At 38.8% G+C, this 16,878-nt stretch overlaps 1 protein-coding gene across 6 annotated transcripts; it reads left to right on the plus strand.

Annotated features, from left to right (window-relative positions):
- Nucleotides 1–2,844: 2,844 nt before the first annotated feature.
- Nucleotides 2,845–15,864, plus strand: rnf44 (ring finger protein 44). 6 transcript variants are annotated; one of them, XR_004568793.1, is made up of 12 exons: nucleotides 4,706–5,090; nucleotides 6,676–6,868; nucleotides 7,472–7,694; nucleotides 8,271–8,438; nucleotides 8,875–9,048; nucleotides 9,147–9,308; nucleotides 10,820–10,935; nucleotides 11,158–11,257; nucleotides 11,555–11,676; nucleotides 11,761–11,860; nucleotides 11,953–12,105; nucleotides 15,452–15,864. XR_004568793.1 is itself a non-coding variant. In XM_034214944.1 (11 exons), exons 2-11 carry the CDS (start codon nucleotides 6,762–6,764, stop codon nucleotides 12,013–12,015), a joined length of 1,335 nt encoding a protein of 444 aa, XP_034070835.1. In that variant the 5' UTR covers nucleotides 2,845–3,186; nucleotides 6,676–6,761; the 3' UTR covers nucleotides 12,016–15,851. The 6 variants fall into 6 exon arrangements, 4 of the variants coding, with proteins under 4 accessions (XP_034070835.1, XP_034070834.1, XP_034070837.1 ...); XR_004568792.1 differs by having other exon boundaries at nucleotides 13,102–15,851; XM_034214944.1 differs by lacking the exon at nucleotides 4,706–5,090 and adding an exon at nucleotides 2,845–3,186 and having other exon boundaries at nucleotides 11,953–15,851.
- The last annotated feature ends 1,014 nt before the right edge of the window (nucleotides 15,865–16,878 follow it).

Genomic DNA, 16,878 nt, shown 5'->3' on the forward strand with positions numbered 1-16,878 from the left:
CAACAAATAGCGTGTGCGTTCCATTTTCACTCTCGTCCATCACACACTGTTTCACGTAGCGATTTATAATTGTATAATTCTTTCGTCCAGGTGAGATGAAAATGAAAAATAATAGCCGTCTGTGTGTGCCTAATCGTTTGTTTGCGTACCTCACTTCCGTTTAGCTTCTCATGCACTGATTCGCTAAGTGTGAGTGTGTGAGCGATTTTTTTTGCCGACAGCCTCGGCTGCGGATTCAACATGGTCAATCGGCAGCGGAAGGTGTCGACACAGCCGAAAAGACACGACGGTGCGGGACACACCAATCTGAGTAGGGCGACAGGATGCTCATCGACGGCCAGACATCTATCGACGGCCTTAATGTGTATGCTGAAAATTATTAATTAAACTAAACAGAATATTTTACCCTTTATAAAGAGGTTTACAACCAAATTGGTGTGCTTATTAACAACAGGAATATTTGTATTCACTTATAAGGTCAATTAGTCTGGATATTGAAATCATGTCAGAAAGCCCAGCATGATCCAAACCAATTAGACTTTGCTTTATGATTTACAGTATTGAATACAACACTGCCACACCTCACCCTGCAATAAAGATATAGAAACAGGCGGGAACAACAAGCATCCCAGTAAACAGAAACTTAGATTAAATCAAATTTTAAAAAAACTGAAGATCCAAGGGTGTTGTTTTTACACGACGATAAAATAAGTCCTGATATTTTATCACGCACACTGTCTCATGAATTACGTAACAATATGTCAGGAGAACAAATGAAATGTGAGGAGGCGTGTGGCGCAGTGGAGTGGGCGTAGGTGTTGGGATCAGGGGGTCACAGGTTCAAACCCCACTGCAGTCAGCATGTCGTTGTGTCCCTGGGCAAAACACTTCACCCCAAATTGCTCCTGTGTAGATTGTCCACAGTATTGAGTATGTAAGTCGCTTTGGATAAAAAGCATCTAAGAAATAACATGTAATGAATAATAATGCCATTACACAAGCATGTTGGAAGGTCTTTCACAAGTTATTTTGGCTGATATAATTAACAAAACATAGCAGTCATCCAATTTTCTCTTTTGAATTTACTTCTTAAAGGTTAGGATGGGGTTTTCTTTTTTTTCTGTTTACTTTTTCAATTTTTTATCTGACTCTTAGAAAAAAGAGTCTTTACAGACATCATAATTTATTCGTTAGAATGTCGTCAACATTTGTCTTTCTGGCTTCTGGGGGAGACGATTGTCCGGCAATGTACATCTTTTTTTGTACATGAATACCAAAATGTGATGAATATCTACATTCAAAATTATAAATAAATCAAAGTCATTAACATTAAAATGGCTTTATCTCTGATATGTAAACTTCATTTTAAACAGGTTTTCTAAAATGAGGTCAAAAGAACATAAATACAAAAATGCTCACTGTGAAACACTCCTCTAAACTAAGTGAACAATGCACACTGACACTGTGTTTTTTGCCGGTGTGAAAAAAAGGAAGCCCTGATTACAATCTTTCAAGTACTTTTATTTAATGTACCTACTGCTCAGTGGTGTAAAGTAACTAAGTAGCCTACATTTACTCAAGTACTGTACTTAAATACAATTGTAAGGTGCTTGTACTTTACTTGAGTATTTCAATGTTTTGCTACTACAATTCAGACGTCAATATATTGTACTTTAACTCCACTAAATGTATTTAACACCTTTAGTTACTTGAAGATTTGGAATAATGATGGAAATATAATCAACACTTAAATAAGACTTTAGTTACACCTGGAGTAAATTCACGATCTACCCCGCAGTATACAAATAATAATAATTATAACTAGCTGCACCTTTACCAGCTTTGACAACACTTTCATGCATCAATAATTATAATCAAAACATGATATATGCATTATTCTGAAATGGACCAATCTGCACGAGTAGCCTACTTTTACTTTTGGTACATTAAAGGTCCCATGTCATGCTTTTCTGGTTATTACCCGTCCCCTTGTGTGTTATGTAGCTTTTTATGCATGTAAACGGTCTGCAAAGTCACAAACCCTCAAAGTACACCCTGTAGCAAGTAAAGCTCCAACAAGCCGTTTAGGACAGAGTGAATACACATACTAAACAGAGATGCTGTATGAGAAACCAATGTTAGTTTGGAAAATTGCACAATAGAAATCTATTCTAGTATACCTCAACAATGGAATTATGATCAGTAGAAATGGCCATGACATGGACCTTTAAGTATGTTTTGATACTAATACTTTTGTACTTTTACTTGAGGGACATTTTGGTGGAAGGACTTTTACTTGTAACAGAGTATTCCTTCACTTTGGTACTTCTAGTTTCACACAAGTACAATGTCTGAGTACTTCTCCGACCTCTGCTGCTCCTTTATTTCTCCACTAAAACCCTGGGGGACATAATAAGTTATTTTGACCCCATTATATTTATCTGACCTCTACTCTTAGTTGCGTTGCAGATTAGGAAACATATGATAAACAGTTGATGCATGATGAGGTAAACTTTCCAATACAGTAGGAAAACTGTTAATATTTTACAAGATGAGGTATAAAAAGAAAAAGGCAATGTCCAGAGATAGTCAGTAAAATATAACAATAAGCCAATAATAAAGGTTGGATATATATTTGACTATTATAGAAGTACGTTTTTTATAAAGGGAAGGGGCCATTCTGCATAATGAGTGGGTTACTTTAACCTTAGTACTTATGGGTACTTTTCTCTCCTTTACACTCCCGAAATACAAATAAATCCTTTTAACAGGCGACCCTGAACTTTCGAGTCAGACTGACACATATTTCTGTCCATTACGGTAAAAAAAAAAAATGGCAGCATGGCGTGTGCTCTCTGCTCTGCAAATACGCAAAAATGGGGGTGTAACAGGGAACTGCAGAAACTCAAAGCCACCGTTGGGCCGGATTACCGTTTCCAAAACCCCAAAATGGCGATTACGGAATTAATCACGGGGGTTGCAAACCCATAAACCCGCACAACATACAGACAGACCGCGGGGATAATACGACAGTCTAGTGTTTAGCACCTTTTTGACAGCAGTGGTGAAATCCACGGAATGTTCCACACGGGAACAGCTGACCGTAGGATGCTGCACTTAGCCTAACGAGATGTGAACATTACGAGGGAAATGTCAATGATCAGATGTTTGCATATTAACAATCAGGTAACTACAAGTCTCCTCTTGTTATCGCTTTGTCTGGGTTGAATTTTGGAGATTTACGGTGCGTGTTTACGGGAGATGGTTAGACGGGTTATTATGGCTGTCATCCTGCTCAACCTCCAGCCCCTCCTTGTTTTGCTGCTACCGAGTACTATGTTGTAATGTTTACATTTAGCCTATGTTGCACACCACTGCTGCTCTCTGTACACAGCTCTTCTTTTGGTGCACTCTGCTGTATGCATTCAAAAGACTAATGCGCTAGAGCACTCAAAACAGACGAGGACATTTGTATTAACTCTTACTGGACAAAGTAGGCCTGATAGGTTAGCTTATAAGGCCTTATACAGCTTAATAAGTATCATGTGCAGCATCACATTTAGTCTTTGCAGCTCCATTCGCTGCCCTAAAAAATCCTAGCTAAAAAATGTCGTTCAATAGCTGACGGAGGGTTCTCACTTAAACATTCAAGTGCAACGTTATATAACCGGCTGGTTTACAGTAGGACACTGGCCTCCAGTGAGAATCACAACAGACTGTAGGCAGTTTTGTTGTTTTTTTACAAAAGAAACTCTAATAGTGTATAGTTAGCTAAAGCATTATAATGCCATGTTAGCTTAAACTGACTCTTTTTTAAGTGAGACAGGTTGGCACAAGAGATATGCTTTAGTCTGAAACTTTTACTGTCAGTGATGCTCAACTGGTTAAATATTTCCATGCTTCTCATTTAAAAAATAACTTTAACCATTGAATCCTTCCCGGATATTGTGTAATCATAGTGATTGTCAGTGGAGGAATAAGTATTTAATTATGGTATAGACAATCACAAAACAAAATTAAGTTCTGTATTTAAAATAAATTAAGCAAATGTACATACAGTAAGATTCTTATGTACAAGATTGAATTGAAGTATCATAATTCCTACTCATTATTATGCATTATTACAGGATGATTATTAGCAACTAATGCATTCAAATGCTAGCAGTGCTTTGATGTATATGTGTTGGGGTGGAACTGCAATATTAATAATGTATTCTATAAAGATGCATGGAAATAAAGTACAAGCACCCAACATATAACACATTTTTAAAGCTAAGAATAACATATGGAAGGTCCCAATATGTGTTCGGCCTGGCATTGGGTTTACTGTTAGGATTAGGGATATTAAGATTAAACAGTTTTGCAAAAGTGTTTGTTAATCCTGCAACCTCTCAGGGAGCGTTTATTCTGCACACCTTAACTTTTTCAATGTATTATTATTATTTTTTTTAATAAATTGTGTAATTCATGTTATTCTTTCAATTTTTCTCAAAATGTTTATTAACAGTACATTCTAAGTGTATATTTATGTATAGAGGTCGAATGTCGTGTACAAAGCTTTTGCAATACTTGTGGTCCTGCCAATACAAAGTTACTAGAATTTAATTGTAAGTAACAACCATAGGTAACAACAGGAACTGCTTGTCTGCGCTGTCTGTATATGCTGCGCGCTGATTGGTCAGTTACACAAGGGGGCGTGGTTTCGTCATAACAATGCATTTCAAGGAACATACACGCGCCAAGGAATGTTTCCTGTCGTTGTGTTGCTAACGTTACCTTTTTCTCTAACGGTTAACGGTATTTTCTGCTCGAGTTAACGCTCCCGTTGACACACAGGGCATATTTCATTTTTTTGAAAAGTAACGGTTACCCTATGCAGCAGTTGGAGTGTTAGCTGACAGGCGTTAGCAAGCTACTCGCAGCTCCGTCCGACACAAAACAACAGTGGATTTATATTCAGGTTACGTTGGTTTCTACCGGTGATGGTTATCGGTTATCGTGCAAGGATAACTTAATGGGACACGACATATCGGAGGCTGAAGCACCTGCCATCCCCTCTTCTCTCCGAGCAAGCAAACTAAGCTAAGAAAGTAAGATGTGGTCTGTGTTGTTGGCCAACTGGCATAGCTAAACCTGTTAATACAATGCTGATTTATGTCCGGTGTCACATTGGAAGAATATGCTGTGTTAGTTGAGCAGATGTCATACAACTTGTATTAGCATGCTGGCTAGAAAGCTAGTGACCTGCAGCTGGTGTGTCCTGCCATGTCTGGACAAAGCGTTAGCCTAGCTTGGCTAAAGTTAGCTGCTCTCCTTCAACAGGGGACGTCGAATAAGCCCCGATAATGAAGAACCAGCGGCTGCCAGAGTGCTGATGTTTGTCATTGTTATGCAGTGTTGTGTGCGGGTTCATGCATAATATCCGTAAAAAACAGTGAAACTCGATTGCATGGCTGCTAGCGGTCCCGCTTGCCTTCCTCGTCTTTTGTTGTTGCTTTGTCTTTTGAGCACATGGCTTTCCATGTTTTTGTTCAGGCAGGCTACAGCGACCCCCATTTATTCTGTCGCTGAATATACCGCATTAATTACACTGAGCCTTCTGTACTAAATGCTTTTCTATTTGGTTTAAGTCAACACATGTAAAGTGTTTGTAATACCCTGAAATGTAATATATAATGTGTTTAACTGAACTGCCGTACGTATGTGAGGGATATTCTTTCATTATTAGAGATTACATGAATTTGGTCACTAGTTATTCAGTCAAATTAGACACCTGTGGCTGATATCATACTGCTCTTTGTCTTATTATTTCTAAAAACGCACATACACGAACCCTTTCAATTGTATTTGCAGTAATGTGCGAATTTTAACTCTTAAAAACAACCATCATTGGAGGCAAATGTGAGATTCCAAGAAAGTAAAGGCAGTGGAATTAAATATTATAAAAATAATCTATATTTGTACCAAATTACAAGATCCAAAGGCTTTATTGTCAAATGCACTAAAGCAGGGTTGTTGGGAAAAACACAAATCTAAGGTTCCAGGTTTCTCCCACAATGTTACAGCATACTTCAAATAGTGCACGTGACAATAATGTCAAATGTGGAAATAATTAAACAAGATATATGTATGATAGAATGAGATAAAACAAATGTACAATGTTGTACAGCAGATTTAAAAGTAGGCCATGTTAATACAATTGTGTAATAAACAATTCCTTTAACAAAACATAAATAAATACAAAATAATCTCATAATAGAAATATTTCACGAATTCCTAGTTTGGAGGATTTGCATCACAGTTGACTTGGAGTTAATATACTTATTCCTCATGTTCCTCATATAAATGACCTTATTTAACATTATTTGACAATCTACATTATTAGCATATAGTTGTAAACCTCAGTTTTACATCATATCTAATCCCATGGGGTCTGTGGTGTAACGCAGATCAGAAATTATTTGTGATTTCTCGTATATATAATGTTTGAAATGTGACTGAACACATTTCACTTGATGGCTGTTCATTCTTGTTGGAAAAAGTCAAACGAGCTACTACTAATGTTTTGACCCTTAATGACTTCCCCTAATGACCATACTTTGTTCTCAGTCGATAAAGAATGGACAAAGGCATAAAAAGCAGGGTTTGATTTTGTCAATTGATTTGTTTTTGCAGGGTTAGGACAATCGGAGGCAACATTCAAGTGCCTCCACTGTACAGTTTGCTTTCCCAGAGCGTGACTCGTCTGCACGACATCACCAATGCGACCATGGGAAATAGCAGTAAATAGGCTGCCACCAACAGCCCCCTTAAACCCCAGGAGGTTCCTTGGAGAGCCCTGCAGTGCCCCCGTGCATCTCCGGAGAAGGTACAAACATTTTCAAAAATTCATATTTTGATTGTGTTTTATATAACTTAAGAGTATTACACAATTAAAATAAGATCCTTTCAAGATGAACCAGATATCAGCGTTATGTGTATGCCTTACTCACAGGCATACGACCTAAATGCAGCCTTTTTTCAGAATGTAAATGAATAGTAAATAAACAGAGTATTGCTACATCATATATATCAAGCAAAACTACACACTGACTCTATTCTAAGCCGGATTAATGGAGCGCCGTAAGCCTGAACCAATGTCCAACAAAAGCTCAACATGCAACAACTTGTTTTACAAATACTTTTTAAAATAGTTCATCTCTACGGCACATTTTGATTAATACATTCTAGTCATTAAAATAGAATATCACTATACCACTTAACAAGTATTGTTACTCTGATGAGGTTGCACATTGAGTGTCGTTTATTATTATTTTAAACAGATAGCTTACAATGTCAATTGTCTATCTATGTAAATACAGTCGTGCTCCAAGACTTTTGCAACTGTGAGATACTGAACATGTCAGTTTGTTGGGATAGTGTATTGAACTATCGGTAACCATCATTAATCTGGTGCTGTGTTTCCTTTCAGCCCACCAGTGAGACGCCAGTGGGGGAGACGAGACAGGCCTATACTGCACACTTCTCTGGTCCATGATGAGAACTTCCATCATCTGCTTTTCTCCCAACATCACCAACAGGTTCCTTTAGATGAGTCCAGACAATACAGCCACACCAGCACACCTCCACGCATGCTTCACCCTGCTGCCCACCTGCCCCAGCAGAGCCCCATCATGGTGGACCTACACGACCAGGTAACCGGAGAAAACAACCTGATTGCTAAAGATCTTACAACGTTTCTGTCTGACCAAGCATATTCTTTACTTTGGTGTACATACAAATGTTCTATGGGGAACATCTCTGTATTTCAAAGTATAAACATCGAGATCTTTGTTTATATATGTTGTTGATTTGTTCAGTTACGTTGTCCACAATGTTTCCAAGTTCCCACAAACCTAGAGGAATCTGTCATTTGAATGAAGTTAATAGTGCATTTCATTTGGTCTCCTGTAATAGCAATATATCTATGTTAGCTTAACAGTTTTATGATTTTAAACTACTTATTTTACCCGGATATTAGGCATTGGATGATAAGATCATTATTCATCAGTGAAAGAATCCAAGCAAACATTTATGTCTCGTTGGAGAAACACTGATATGTTTTGAATGTAAAACGGCTTAATTAAGTGTGTTAATCACCGGGTCTGTTGTTTTTGAGAGGAGGAGACCTTCACTGTGTTATGCAATGACATTTTTGTTGCAGTCCGGCTTCTGGTTCAGGCAGATTGTGGAGTCACCCCTTCTCTCCCTCCATTTTTCTTTCTCAAAAGATGCACCAGGGATCCGTTCCAATTTCATACACTGTTACGACGGTGACGACCCATGGATTTCCCATCCACACCGGGCAGCCCCTTCCAGGGTGCAACACTCAGCAGCTCCCAGCATGCTCGGTAATGTTCAGCGGACAGCTCTCTCTGCTCTGCTGCCTTCCTCCTCCTGTGAGTTTGAAAAGGAAGAGCCCAAATGTCAGTGGCATTCATGTAGCACACCATACCAGCCATGCAATCTGTCACGTTCATGACTAACAAATAGGCTGCTGCTGTCACTGTGCAGGATTTGTGCTTTAGTCTTGATTTTCAGCCCTTTGTGTTAGAAACATCAAATCTGTGGTTAGTTTAGTTTATGTGTGGACAAACAGTCTTCACAATAATTATTAGTGTGGTGCCAGTGCTGTGGTTTTATGTGTCACATCGCTTCTGTTCACTACACGCTTACAATATGTGATCATTATAACTACCTGTAAATATATATAAAGCACACTTGCTTTGGTTATGCAGATGCTGCTTCAAAGTGTTCCTTGTTGACATAAAAAAAAGAAGAAATTGACTTACTTAAATGTATTTCCACTCTTGTGTTTGTTCTCTCTCTCCTCAGCTCATACAGGCATGTACCATGCAGCATATGCCCGTGTCTTATCAAACCTATCCACCCCTGATCTCCAGCGAACATTTTGTATTGCACCCAACCCCATCTGTACCCCCCCATCAGCCGCCGCACCTTACTCCTTTGAGCCAGTTTGTCCCTTTACAGCCTCAGCACCCACGCATGGTGAGTAGTCCTCAGCACTCACATGTTCATAATGAGAACACAGGATGTAGAATGTAAATACATCCACGTCGGGTCTGACCACCTCTCTCTCCTCTTAGCCTCTACAGAGGGTAGACAATGAAGTTGACCTAAGAGGGGACCAGCACCCATTAAGGACCTTCTCCTACCCTCCCTCACACCACCCACCAGCGTTGCCTCCCTCTCTGCCCCTACAGTATCTTCCTCAAGAGCCTCTGCATCAGGAGCTTCCCTTTGGAGTGGTGAGACATGTTCAGACCTTTATGTCCCCAGGGATATTGACGGTGCACTTAGAACTTATTTTTAACCTTACCTGCCTCACACCTGTTCAGATCGACACACTCACGGCTGGGGGGCGCTGCAGCACACGGGGACACTTCTATAATCCTCAATAGCACTGAACTTTGTTTCATTAATGCCTGAATGCAATGAGGCAAAAACTGTGGTGTACAAAGGCCTTGCTAAAAAAATGCACTAATCCAACTACCCTCACTTAAAGGTGGGGTTGGTAGTTTTGGAGAAACCAGCTCGAGTGCGCTAGAATTAGAAAATACACAGCCGGAAGAAATCTGCCACTTCCTTACAGAGCCCCTCCTCCAACACACACGAACACGCACATGACCAATGAGGGCACGAGATAAGTTTGTGCACAGATGGAAGACTGACAGGCAGGTAGGCCATCCAGTCCTTTTAGCCGGGCTGGCTCAGATGATTGGTCGTGCTTTTTACAGTACTACGGCTTCCACAGATGACATTTTTTAATGGATTTTTTTGTCAAAGCATTTAATGTATTCATTGCTATCAGGATGTTAAGAGCATTCCATGGAATATAACAAAAAGTGTATCTCGAGCCGGTTTCTCAAACTTACCTACCCCACCTTTAAAAAAACAATAATGATTTAAAAAAGATATATATATTATTCTAGAAATAAAAGGGAAATTGGAATTGTCTACAGTCCAGAAAGCAGTCGAGGAGCAAGTGACAGCACTGACCCTGACACTTCAGTGAAATGAAAACATGTTGCAAAGCTACATCAGTCTGGGGTTGACCGCCACAGGGCCAGAGGAACAGCAATGATATCAATAGGAATGATTTGGTACTGAAAGAAAAGTGAAGCAATAATAAATCATTCTAACCTTTTTTGCCAGTATAACTGTGAAACAGGCATTCATGGAAAAGGGTCTTGAACTTGAATCCTGCAGGGGGTTCAAATATGAGTAGAACTTAAAATAGAGCCTTATTAGAGGTCAAGCCGATAACATGAATAACTGTATTGCACTGCAGTTACTGCTTGTACTGCTCAGTTGTTATCAGTTCCATTTGGGCTTTTCCTGACGGGTCAACATTTATTTTTAAGAGGCTTATGAATACAATTAATTAATTTGGAAACAATAAAGAAAAACAAATCTGGTGATAATCACAAACAAAACACATTAGTTAAATCCAAAATATGGACTCCCTTATCTTGTTCTTAAGTTCACTTTAAGTGTAGCCAATCAAAGAAGTAATTATCATATCATGTCTGTTAAGTCTACAAAGTCTGACAGCTTAAGAAAAGTCATAGTTCCAAAAGAAATGGTCCCCTTACTGTAAAACGCTTTTTATATTCATCTTTTTTCAGCTTTTCCTTATTCCCCAAAACCTTTCTAGAGCTGTCCGATTCTCCTGAGACTGGCTTTCTTTTAGGATGACCAAGTCCTCTTTAATCACAGATCCTAAGACATGACTCTGTCTCTGTGTGTCTCTCCTCAGCCATACCCCCACCTGCTGCCCCGGCGAGTGAGTGGACAGAGATACCGGCTGCAACAACCCCTCCCCCCTCCTCCTCCCCCTCCATCTTACTACCCAGGCTTCCTCCCTTACTTCCTGTGAGTACCTGCAGCAAAATCACCCTGTTTATGATGTATGGCACTATACAACTTACTTCTTCTAAGTTCCTCCTCCAAATAAATGACTATTCCACTGGTTGTATCAACACTGCAGTGGAGTTAGGGTTAATATTATGGCGAAATCTGGCTTTTGATAAATGAATAGAGTAACGACGGAAGGTTGCTGAGATTGTGTTAATGTTTCCTTCTGTTTCTGCTCAGGTCAATGCTTCCTGTGCCTCCAACAGCAGTGGGCCCAGCCATCAGTCTAGACCTGGATGTGGACGATGTTGAGATGGAAAACTATGAGGCGAGTGTTATGGTTTGTGGAAAAGCAAATTGGATAGATACAACACGTTGAAATAGTCAAAGACTTGCATAGCAAAAGAGTATCAATAAGAAAACGTAAAAACATTAACACATGTATTGCTTTGTGACAATGTTCTCCCGCCAACTCAACTGTAGTGATGTCTTCTCCTCGAGGAAAATATGTTCTGGTTGAATTTGAGGACAAATCCTTCATTTCTTTGTATTTTGGACGACTTGGGGTTATTCTTTAATTGTAATCAGGCAGTCTCAAATGTAACTTCTGTCTCTTTCTGTCTTTCTCTCTCTGTAGGCATTACTGAATCTGGCGGAGCGGTTGGGTGAAGCGAAACCGCGCGGACTCACTAAAGCTGATATAGAGCAACTTCCGTCCTACAGATTCAACTCAGAGAATCATCTATCTGAGCAAACGCTGTAAGCCTTTTCCTCACCTTTCAAATCAATCAACTTATACTCACTATTTATATCCTGGTAACCCAATCCTTTATCTCTCCTCAGGTGTGTTGTGTGCTTTAGTGACTTTGAGTGTAGGCAGCTACTTCGGGTATTACCTTGTAACCACGAATTCCACGCAAAGTGTGTGGATAAATGGTTAAAGGTAAGTCCATTCCAAAGTGTTGTCATCATTTTGTATGACTGTTTTTGGCCCGCTGTGCTCGAACCTCTTTCTGCTCTCCACTTCCCTTCCAGACCAATCGCACTTGTCCTATCTGTCGAGCCGATGCCTCGGACGTCCACCGGGAGGCGGAGTGAGAACTGTCTCCGAGTGCTGAACTGGAAAGCTGCACACACCAGAGTCTGTCCCAGAACTGGGGACACCTGCCACCTACCCTGCGTCCTCCAGTAAATATAGCTTACCAACCCACGACTCATGTCCCTTCCTAAATAATAAGCAATCCAGGATTTTCTTCTGGAGCCTGTTGTACCTCTGCTGTGCTTCATCGTCCGAGTCTCATGAAACCCACTGCCTATCGCAGCCTATAGCCAGAGTTCTGGGATCGCCAGCCAGTTCTTTCTCTGCCCCCTCGTCGCAGATTCCAAAGATTCCCCCCTACAATGCATTATTTGCTGCTTTTGTTTACAGGGTTTCATTATTATTTAGTGGATTTGGTTGTGGTGTTCATGGAAAGTTGGAGTCCTAGCATTGGAAGAGGTGAGTCGGGAGCCCGGAGGATGATAGGCTGGACACCTTGTGCAATTAGCAGAAAAATAATAGAAAACACTTCAACATGGGTATCTGTGTCTGGAGGCGACGCCTGACCATCATAGATGCATGTTTGTGTAGGTGTTGGGCAACGTGACTTGTTAATAATGTATGTTCTGCAATAATGTATTGATCATTTCAACAGTTATACCCCTTATTTGTTTTAGATTTGCCAATTATTTTGTGAAAGTGTGACTTGCTGTGGTGAAATGCAGATTCTGTTAAGCCTGGCGTTATGGACCGCAAGTGATGGGACATGCAACTGTGGGGTCTCTTCTAGGCCAGATTTTCCACCCTGGAACACAGATCTGTACAAAGCAGTCAAGATTAATGGGCTGCGTCTTTTTGAGGTCATCCGGCATAACTGCACAAGTGCTACATCCACCCTCCATGTCAGCCTTGTTCCTCTGGCAAGTGTGAATGCGTGTGTACATATAGTGTGCGTGTGTATGTTTGTCCTGTTCACAGAGCCAATGCATTGTGTAACCACTGGATACAGGGCAGCATGCTAGGATTTGCATGAACTGTTGATTCAGACTAGCAATATTTTAATCAAGCATTGCCACCAAAATTGTCTAATTTTAAGAAAAAGACGAGACAAAGAAGCATACTAAAAGAACTGCTTGCTTATTCAGAAAGCGCCATGAGGGAAGACTAGCATGTGGTACCACCCTGACTGCGAGTAAGGATGGGAGTCCGAAGGCTTTGCTGATGCCATAAAGCTCTGGAGGCCTGTGCAGAAAGCAATATGTGCAGTGAGTGGCGAGTATCAAATGAACTTTCTTCCCCTTTAGGAAGACCGGGCTTTTTATTTCATTATTTGTGAGCCAAATCCAATACACAGCTATAGCCTACTGTTCAAGATTTCAGATCTGCCTTCTTATGACCTTGACAAGCACAAACCTATTACTAATCCTGAAAATACTTTGTCATTTCCACTTGTTTTAAAAGTATGCCGTTTAAAAAAAAAAAAGGTTTATTTATTGTTTTTTTTCTTCTGGAGAAAAAACATTGAAGGAAAGAGTTGGAGCACTAACATGTCTGTAATGTATGTGTTATAACTTGGTCAGGTCATTATCTAAGGCCATGGTGATGGTGTTGTAAAAGAGCAACTGTATGTATAGCTTCAGTGTGAATGCTTTTAGATAAACGTTTGAAGACAGAAGAATGTTGAAAACCCTTGTAGAAGTCACTGGTGACACTCCACGTTACACCAACTGTGCACCCCACAGGGTTGAAAATGACAAAGCGGGAGTGTTTAGTAGTGTAGAAACACTGTTACTCTTCTAGTTCCCTGCTAGTGTTCACACTTTAAAAAAAACAGGAAAGGTTTGGGGTGGGAGGGAAAAGAGCAGCGAATGGACTTTTGCTTTGGATTCACTCTTTGTCTCTTAACTGCCCCAGTAAGCACTAACAGGTGGTTGTAACCTTTTGCTTTTATGTGTAAAGGGATCTTGCCTTTTTCTTTACTTATGTTTCCAAATTGAATGTGAGTCTTTGACGTGTGTGCCACCTTCAAGAGAAAAAAAAGAAGCCATTTAATGAGTTAAACCCACAGCTTTGAGAATTAACCTATGTGTACATATCTATTTGCTGGCATATATTGTAAGTTAAAAAAAAAAAACTCTCAGGGCCTCTCGGTATATACAAAATAAAGGAGAACAGTCCATTTCAAATGAAAAGGATGCCATGAAAAGGGTATATCTGAATTTAGTGTGGTCCTTTTCCTCAGACTACAAATAATTTAATGTAATCAATTATAATATTCTGTTTTGTCGGAAAATAGTAGATATTACATCATTTAAAGACAGGCATGCGAGAAAAAATCAGTAAATATGTTATTAATATTAACTGAAAAGACGCAATGTACACTGCAACTCATTACAAGTGTATTATTCAAAACAGGTTGACTTTTGTTACTCAAACCATATGTTAAACATAGCGGTTGTGAACCCATTTCTTAACGTGCCGCTGTGCACACTATCCTACCTAATTCACTCCCAAATCTACTTCAGAGGTGTTTTGCATGACTTAAAAAAAGTATAACAAATGTGTTATAGCGGAGGATATTGCAAAATCTGGTGGGGACCTATTTAACGGTGCACAATATGCATGCTTGTCAACGGGATCCCAGCTGATTTTTAGCTCTAGTTGGCTTTGGGTTCTGGGGGTTTGGATCTTAACGCTCAGCTGATAACTGCCATGCATTGTACTGCACACATTTGTAATAGAACTGAATGACTACAAGATTTTATTGCGCTTCATTTTATAGAAGAAAAAAAATCTGGTCTTGAATCCAGAAATTCTTCCATACATTGTGTGTCTGTTATTGCCCTAATGACTGAAGATGATATGCTCTGAAACTACTGTAGTTTATCAAAAGCCATAGTGAAAAGGTGCTAGATGTTCTGCTTTTAGGTATGAAAACTCACCTGCGTGAATGCAATAGTGTGTCATGGATCCCATGTATTCTTAAAGCATGTTATACTAATACCCCTAAACAATGTTAGTGAAAATCAATATAGTTTAAGGGATTTAAAAAAAAAAAAAGAATAAATTGTTGTCATACTTATTTCAGTGTAGTACTGTTACTGCCTATCAGGCTCTTGCTCTGTGTATCAATATCCTCAAATGTATTGTTCACATATAGATACCTTAACTCATGGTAATGTTAGCACTCTTGTTTTTTAAGAAAATATTTAATTGACGATATCCAGCTACCCTTTTAAATGAAAAGAGAACCTCCCATTAGGGCCTAGGTAACGAGGTAACTTGATGACAACTGAGAATAGAGTCTTGTAGTCTTTCTGTTAAGAGTTATTGAATAATCTCACAGCTTGTGTGGTGCAAAGATGTGTTCCAATAAGCAGCTAAAGTTGATTTAGGATTTGTGATTGATTGCTCCGTAGATGCCATTTATTGTTTACCAATGACTTTTGCTGTGGTGGGATAGTGGTTTACTGTTCTTCTCTCCCTGGCCTCTAGGGGTCCTTTGCCTGGACACCAGACTACCCACCCGCCAACAGAGCCAGGGGCATGTGTTCTGTGTTAGGCAGATGTTTTGCTTTGGTACTTGCACATTTACAGTTACCTCATTTTTTCCATGTTTGTATTGGGGGGTGGGGGGGACAACTAATATATATTATATATAGGAAATGGTTCTTATTAATGTTATAATTTTTCATTCCATTGGAATCATATTGTTTGTAGCATTTAACATAACTAGTTAGTGTATTATATATATACATCTGTATACTGTTTGAAATTTTTAAGATTTGTACTTTTTTTAAATGAAAGTTGCTAGTTATGCTTTACCAAGTAGTGCAATCATATTTTTTTTTAATTGTTGTGGCTGATTTGAAAGGGTTGTTCACTAATAAATGTATGATGTATACTAATATCGTGTTTGTGTTATTAGAATCTGGGCACTGACAAAGTCGGGGTCAAAAGGCCCTATTGAAATTATAGGAATCATTCTCTATGAGAGTATCAGAAAAAAAAAAAATATAGAATAGCATTTCAACATGTAACATATAGCATGTCATAAAAAAATGGTATAGTATAGTGTGTCGAAAAAATATCAGAAAAATCTACATGTTTAAACCATATGATGTATTCATTTAAACCTGCCAATTAATGTATAATTATACCTTTATACTAATGTCAAAACAAATGTTTTTTAAAAAACACATAGTGGCCTATAGAATGTCAACAAATGTTTAAAAAACGACGGTGTATATATGGCGTAAAAAACAATACATAGTATATCCTAGTATGTCAAAAAAAACGACTATGGTTCTCAAAATAATATCAGAAAAAACAACATAGTATATTTCTCGAAAAAATATATCTTTTTTAAAACATAGTATCCTATAGTATGTCAGGAAAAACTATCAGGAAAAACGACATAGTATGTTGAAAAAAACAACATTATAGTATGTCGGAAAAAATGTTTTTTTTAGACGAAATGGTACAGTAGGTCACATTTATCAGTAAAAATGAGTTAGTAAACAAATATATAGTAAAGTATTCTGAAAATGCCCCTAAAAAAAAGACAGTGTATGTCAGATTCATGTCAGTGAAGCAGGTCATAAAAGCAAAACCATGTATATTATGAATCACAATAACAGGTCATACTTTTAAAGTCATAAAAGTCTAGTATAATATGTCATTAGAAATGCCATACTGGAGTAAGTCATTAAAGAAATCTCAGTTGAGTATGCTATAAAAATGGAGTTATATACTGTTGTATATAACTCCATTTTTACTGCGATACAGTAGTTCCTAAAAACAGCGCCCACCATTTTATTTTGTGCGGCCTCTGAATATGTCATGAAATGCATAATAGTACATTTTAATCTTCCACAGTTCATACTAATACTCTCAACTTCAAAAGCCTACATGTAATATAC

This window comes from Gymnodraco acuticeps, unplaced genomic scaffold, assembly GCF_902827175.1.
Source record: "Gymnodraco acuticeps unplaced genomic scaffold, fGymAcu1.1, whole genome shotgun sequence".
Taxonomy (NCBI): Eukaryota; Metazoa; Chordata; class Actinopteri; order Perciformes; family Bathydraconidae; genus Gymnodraco; species Gymnodraco acuticeps.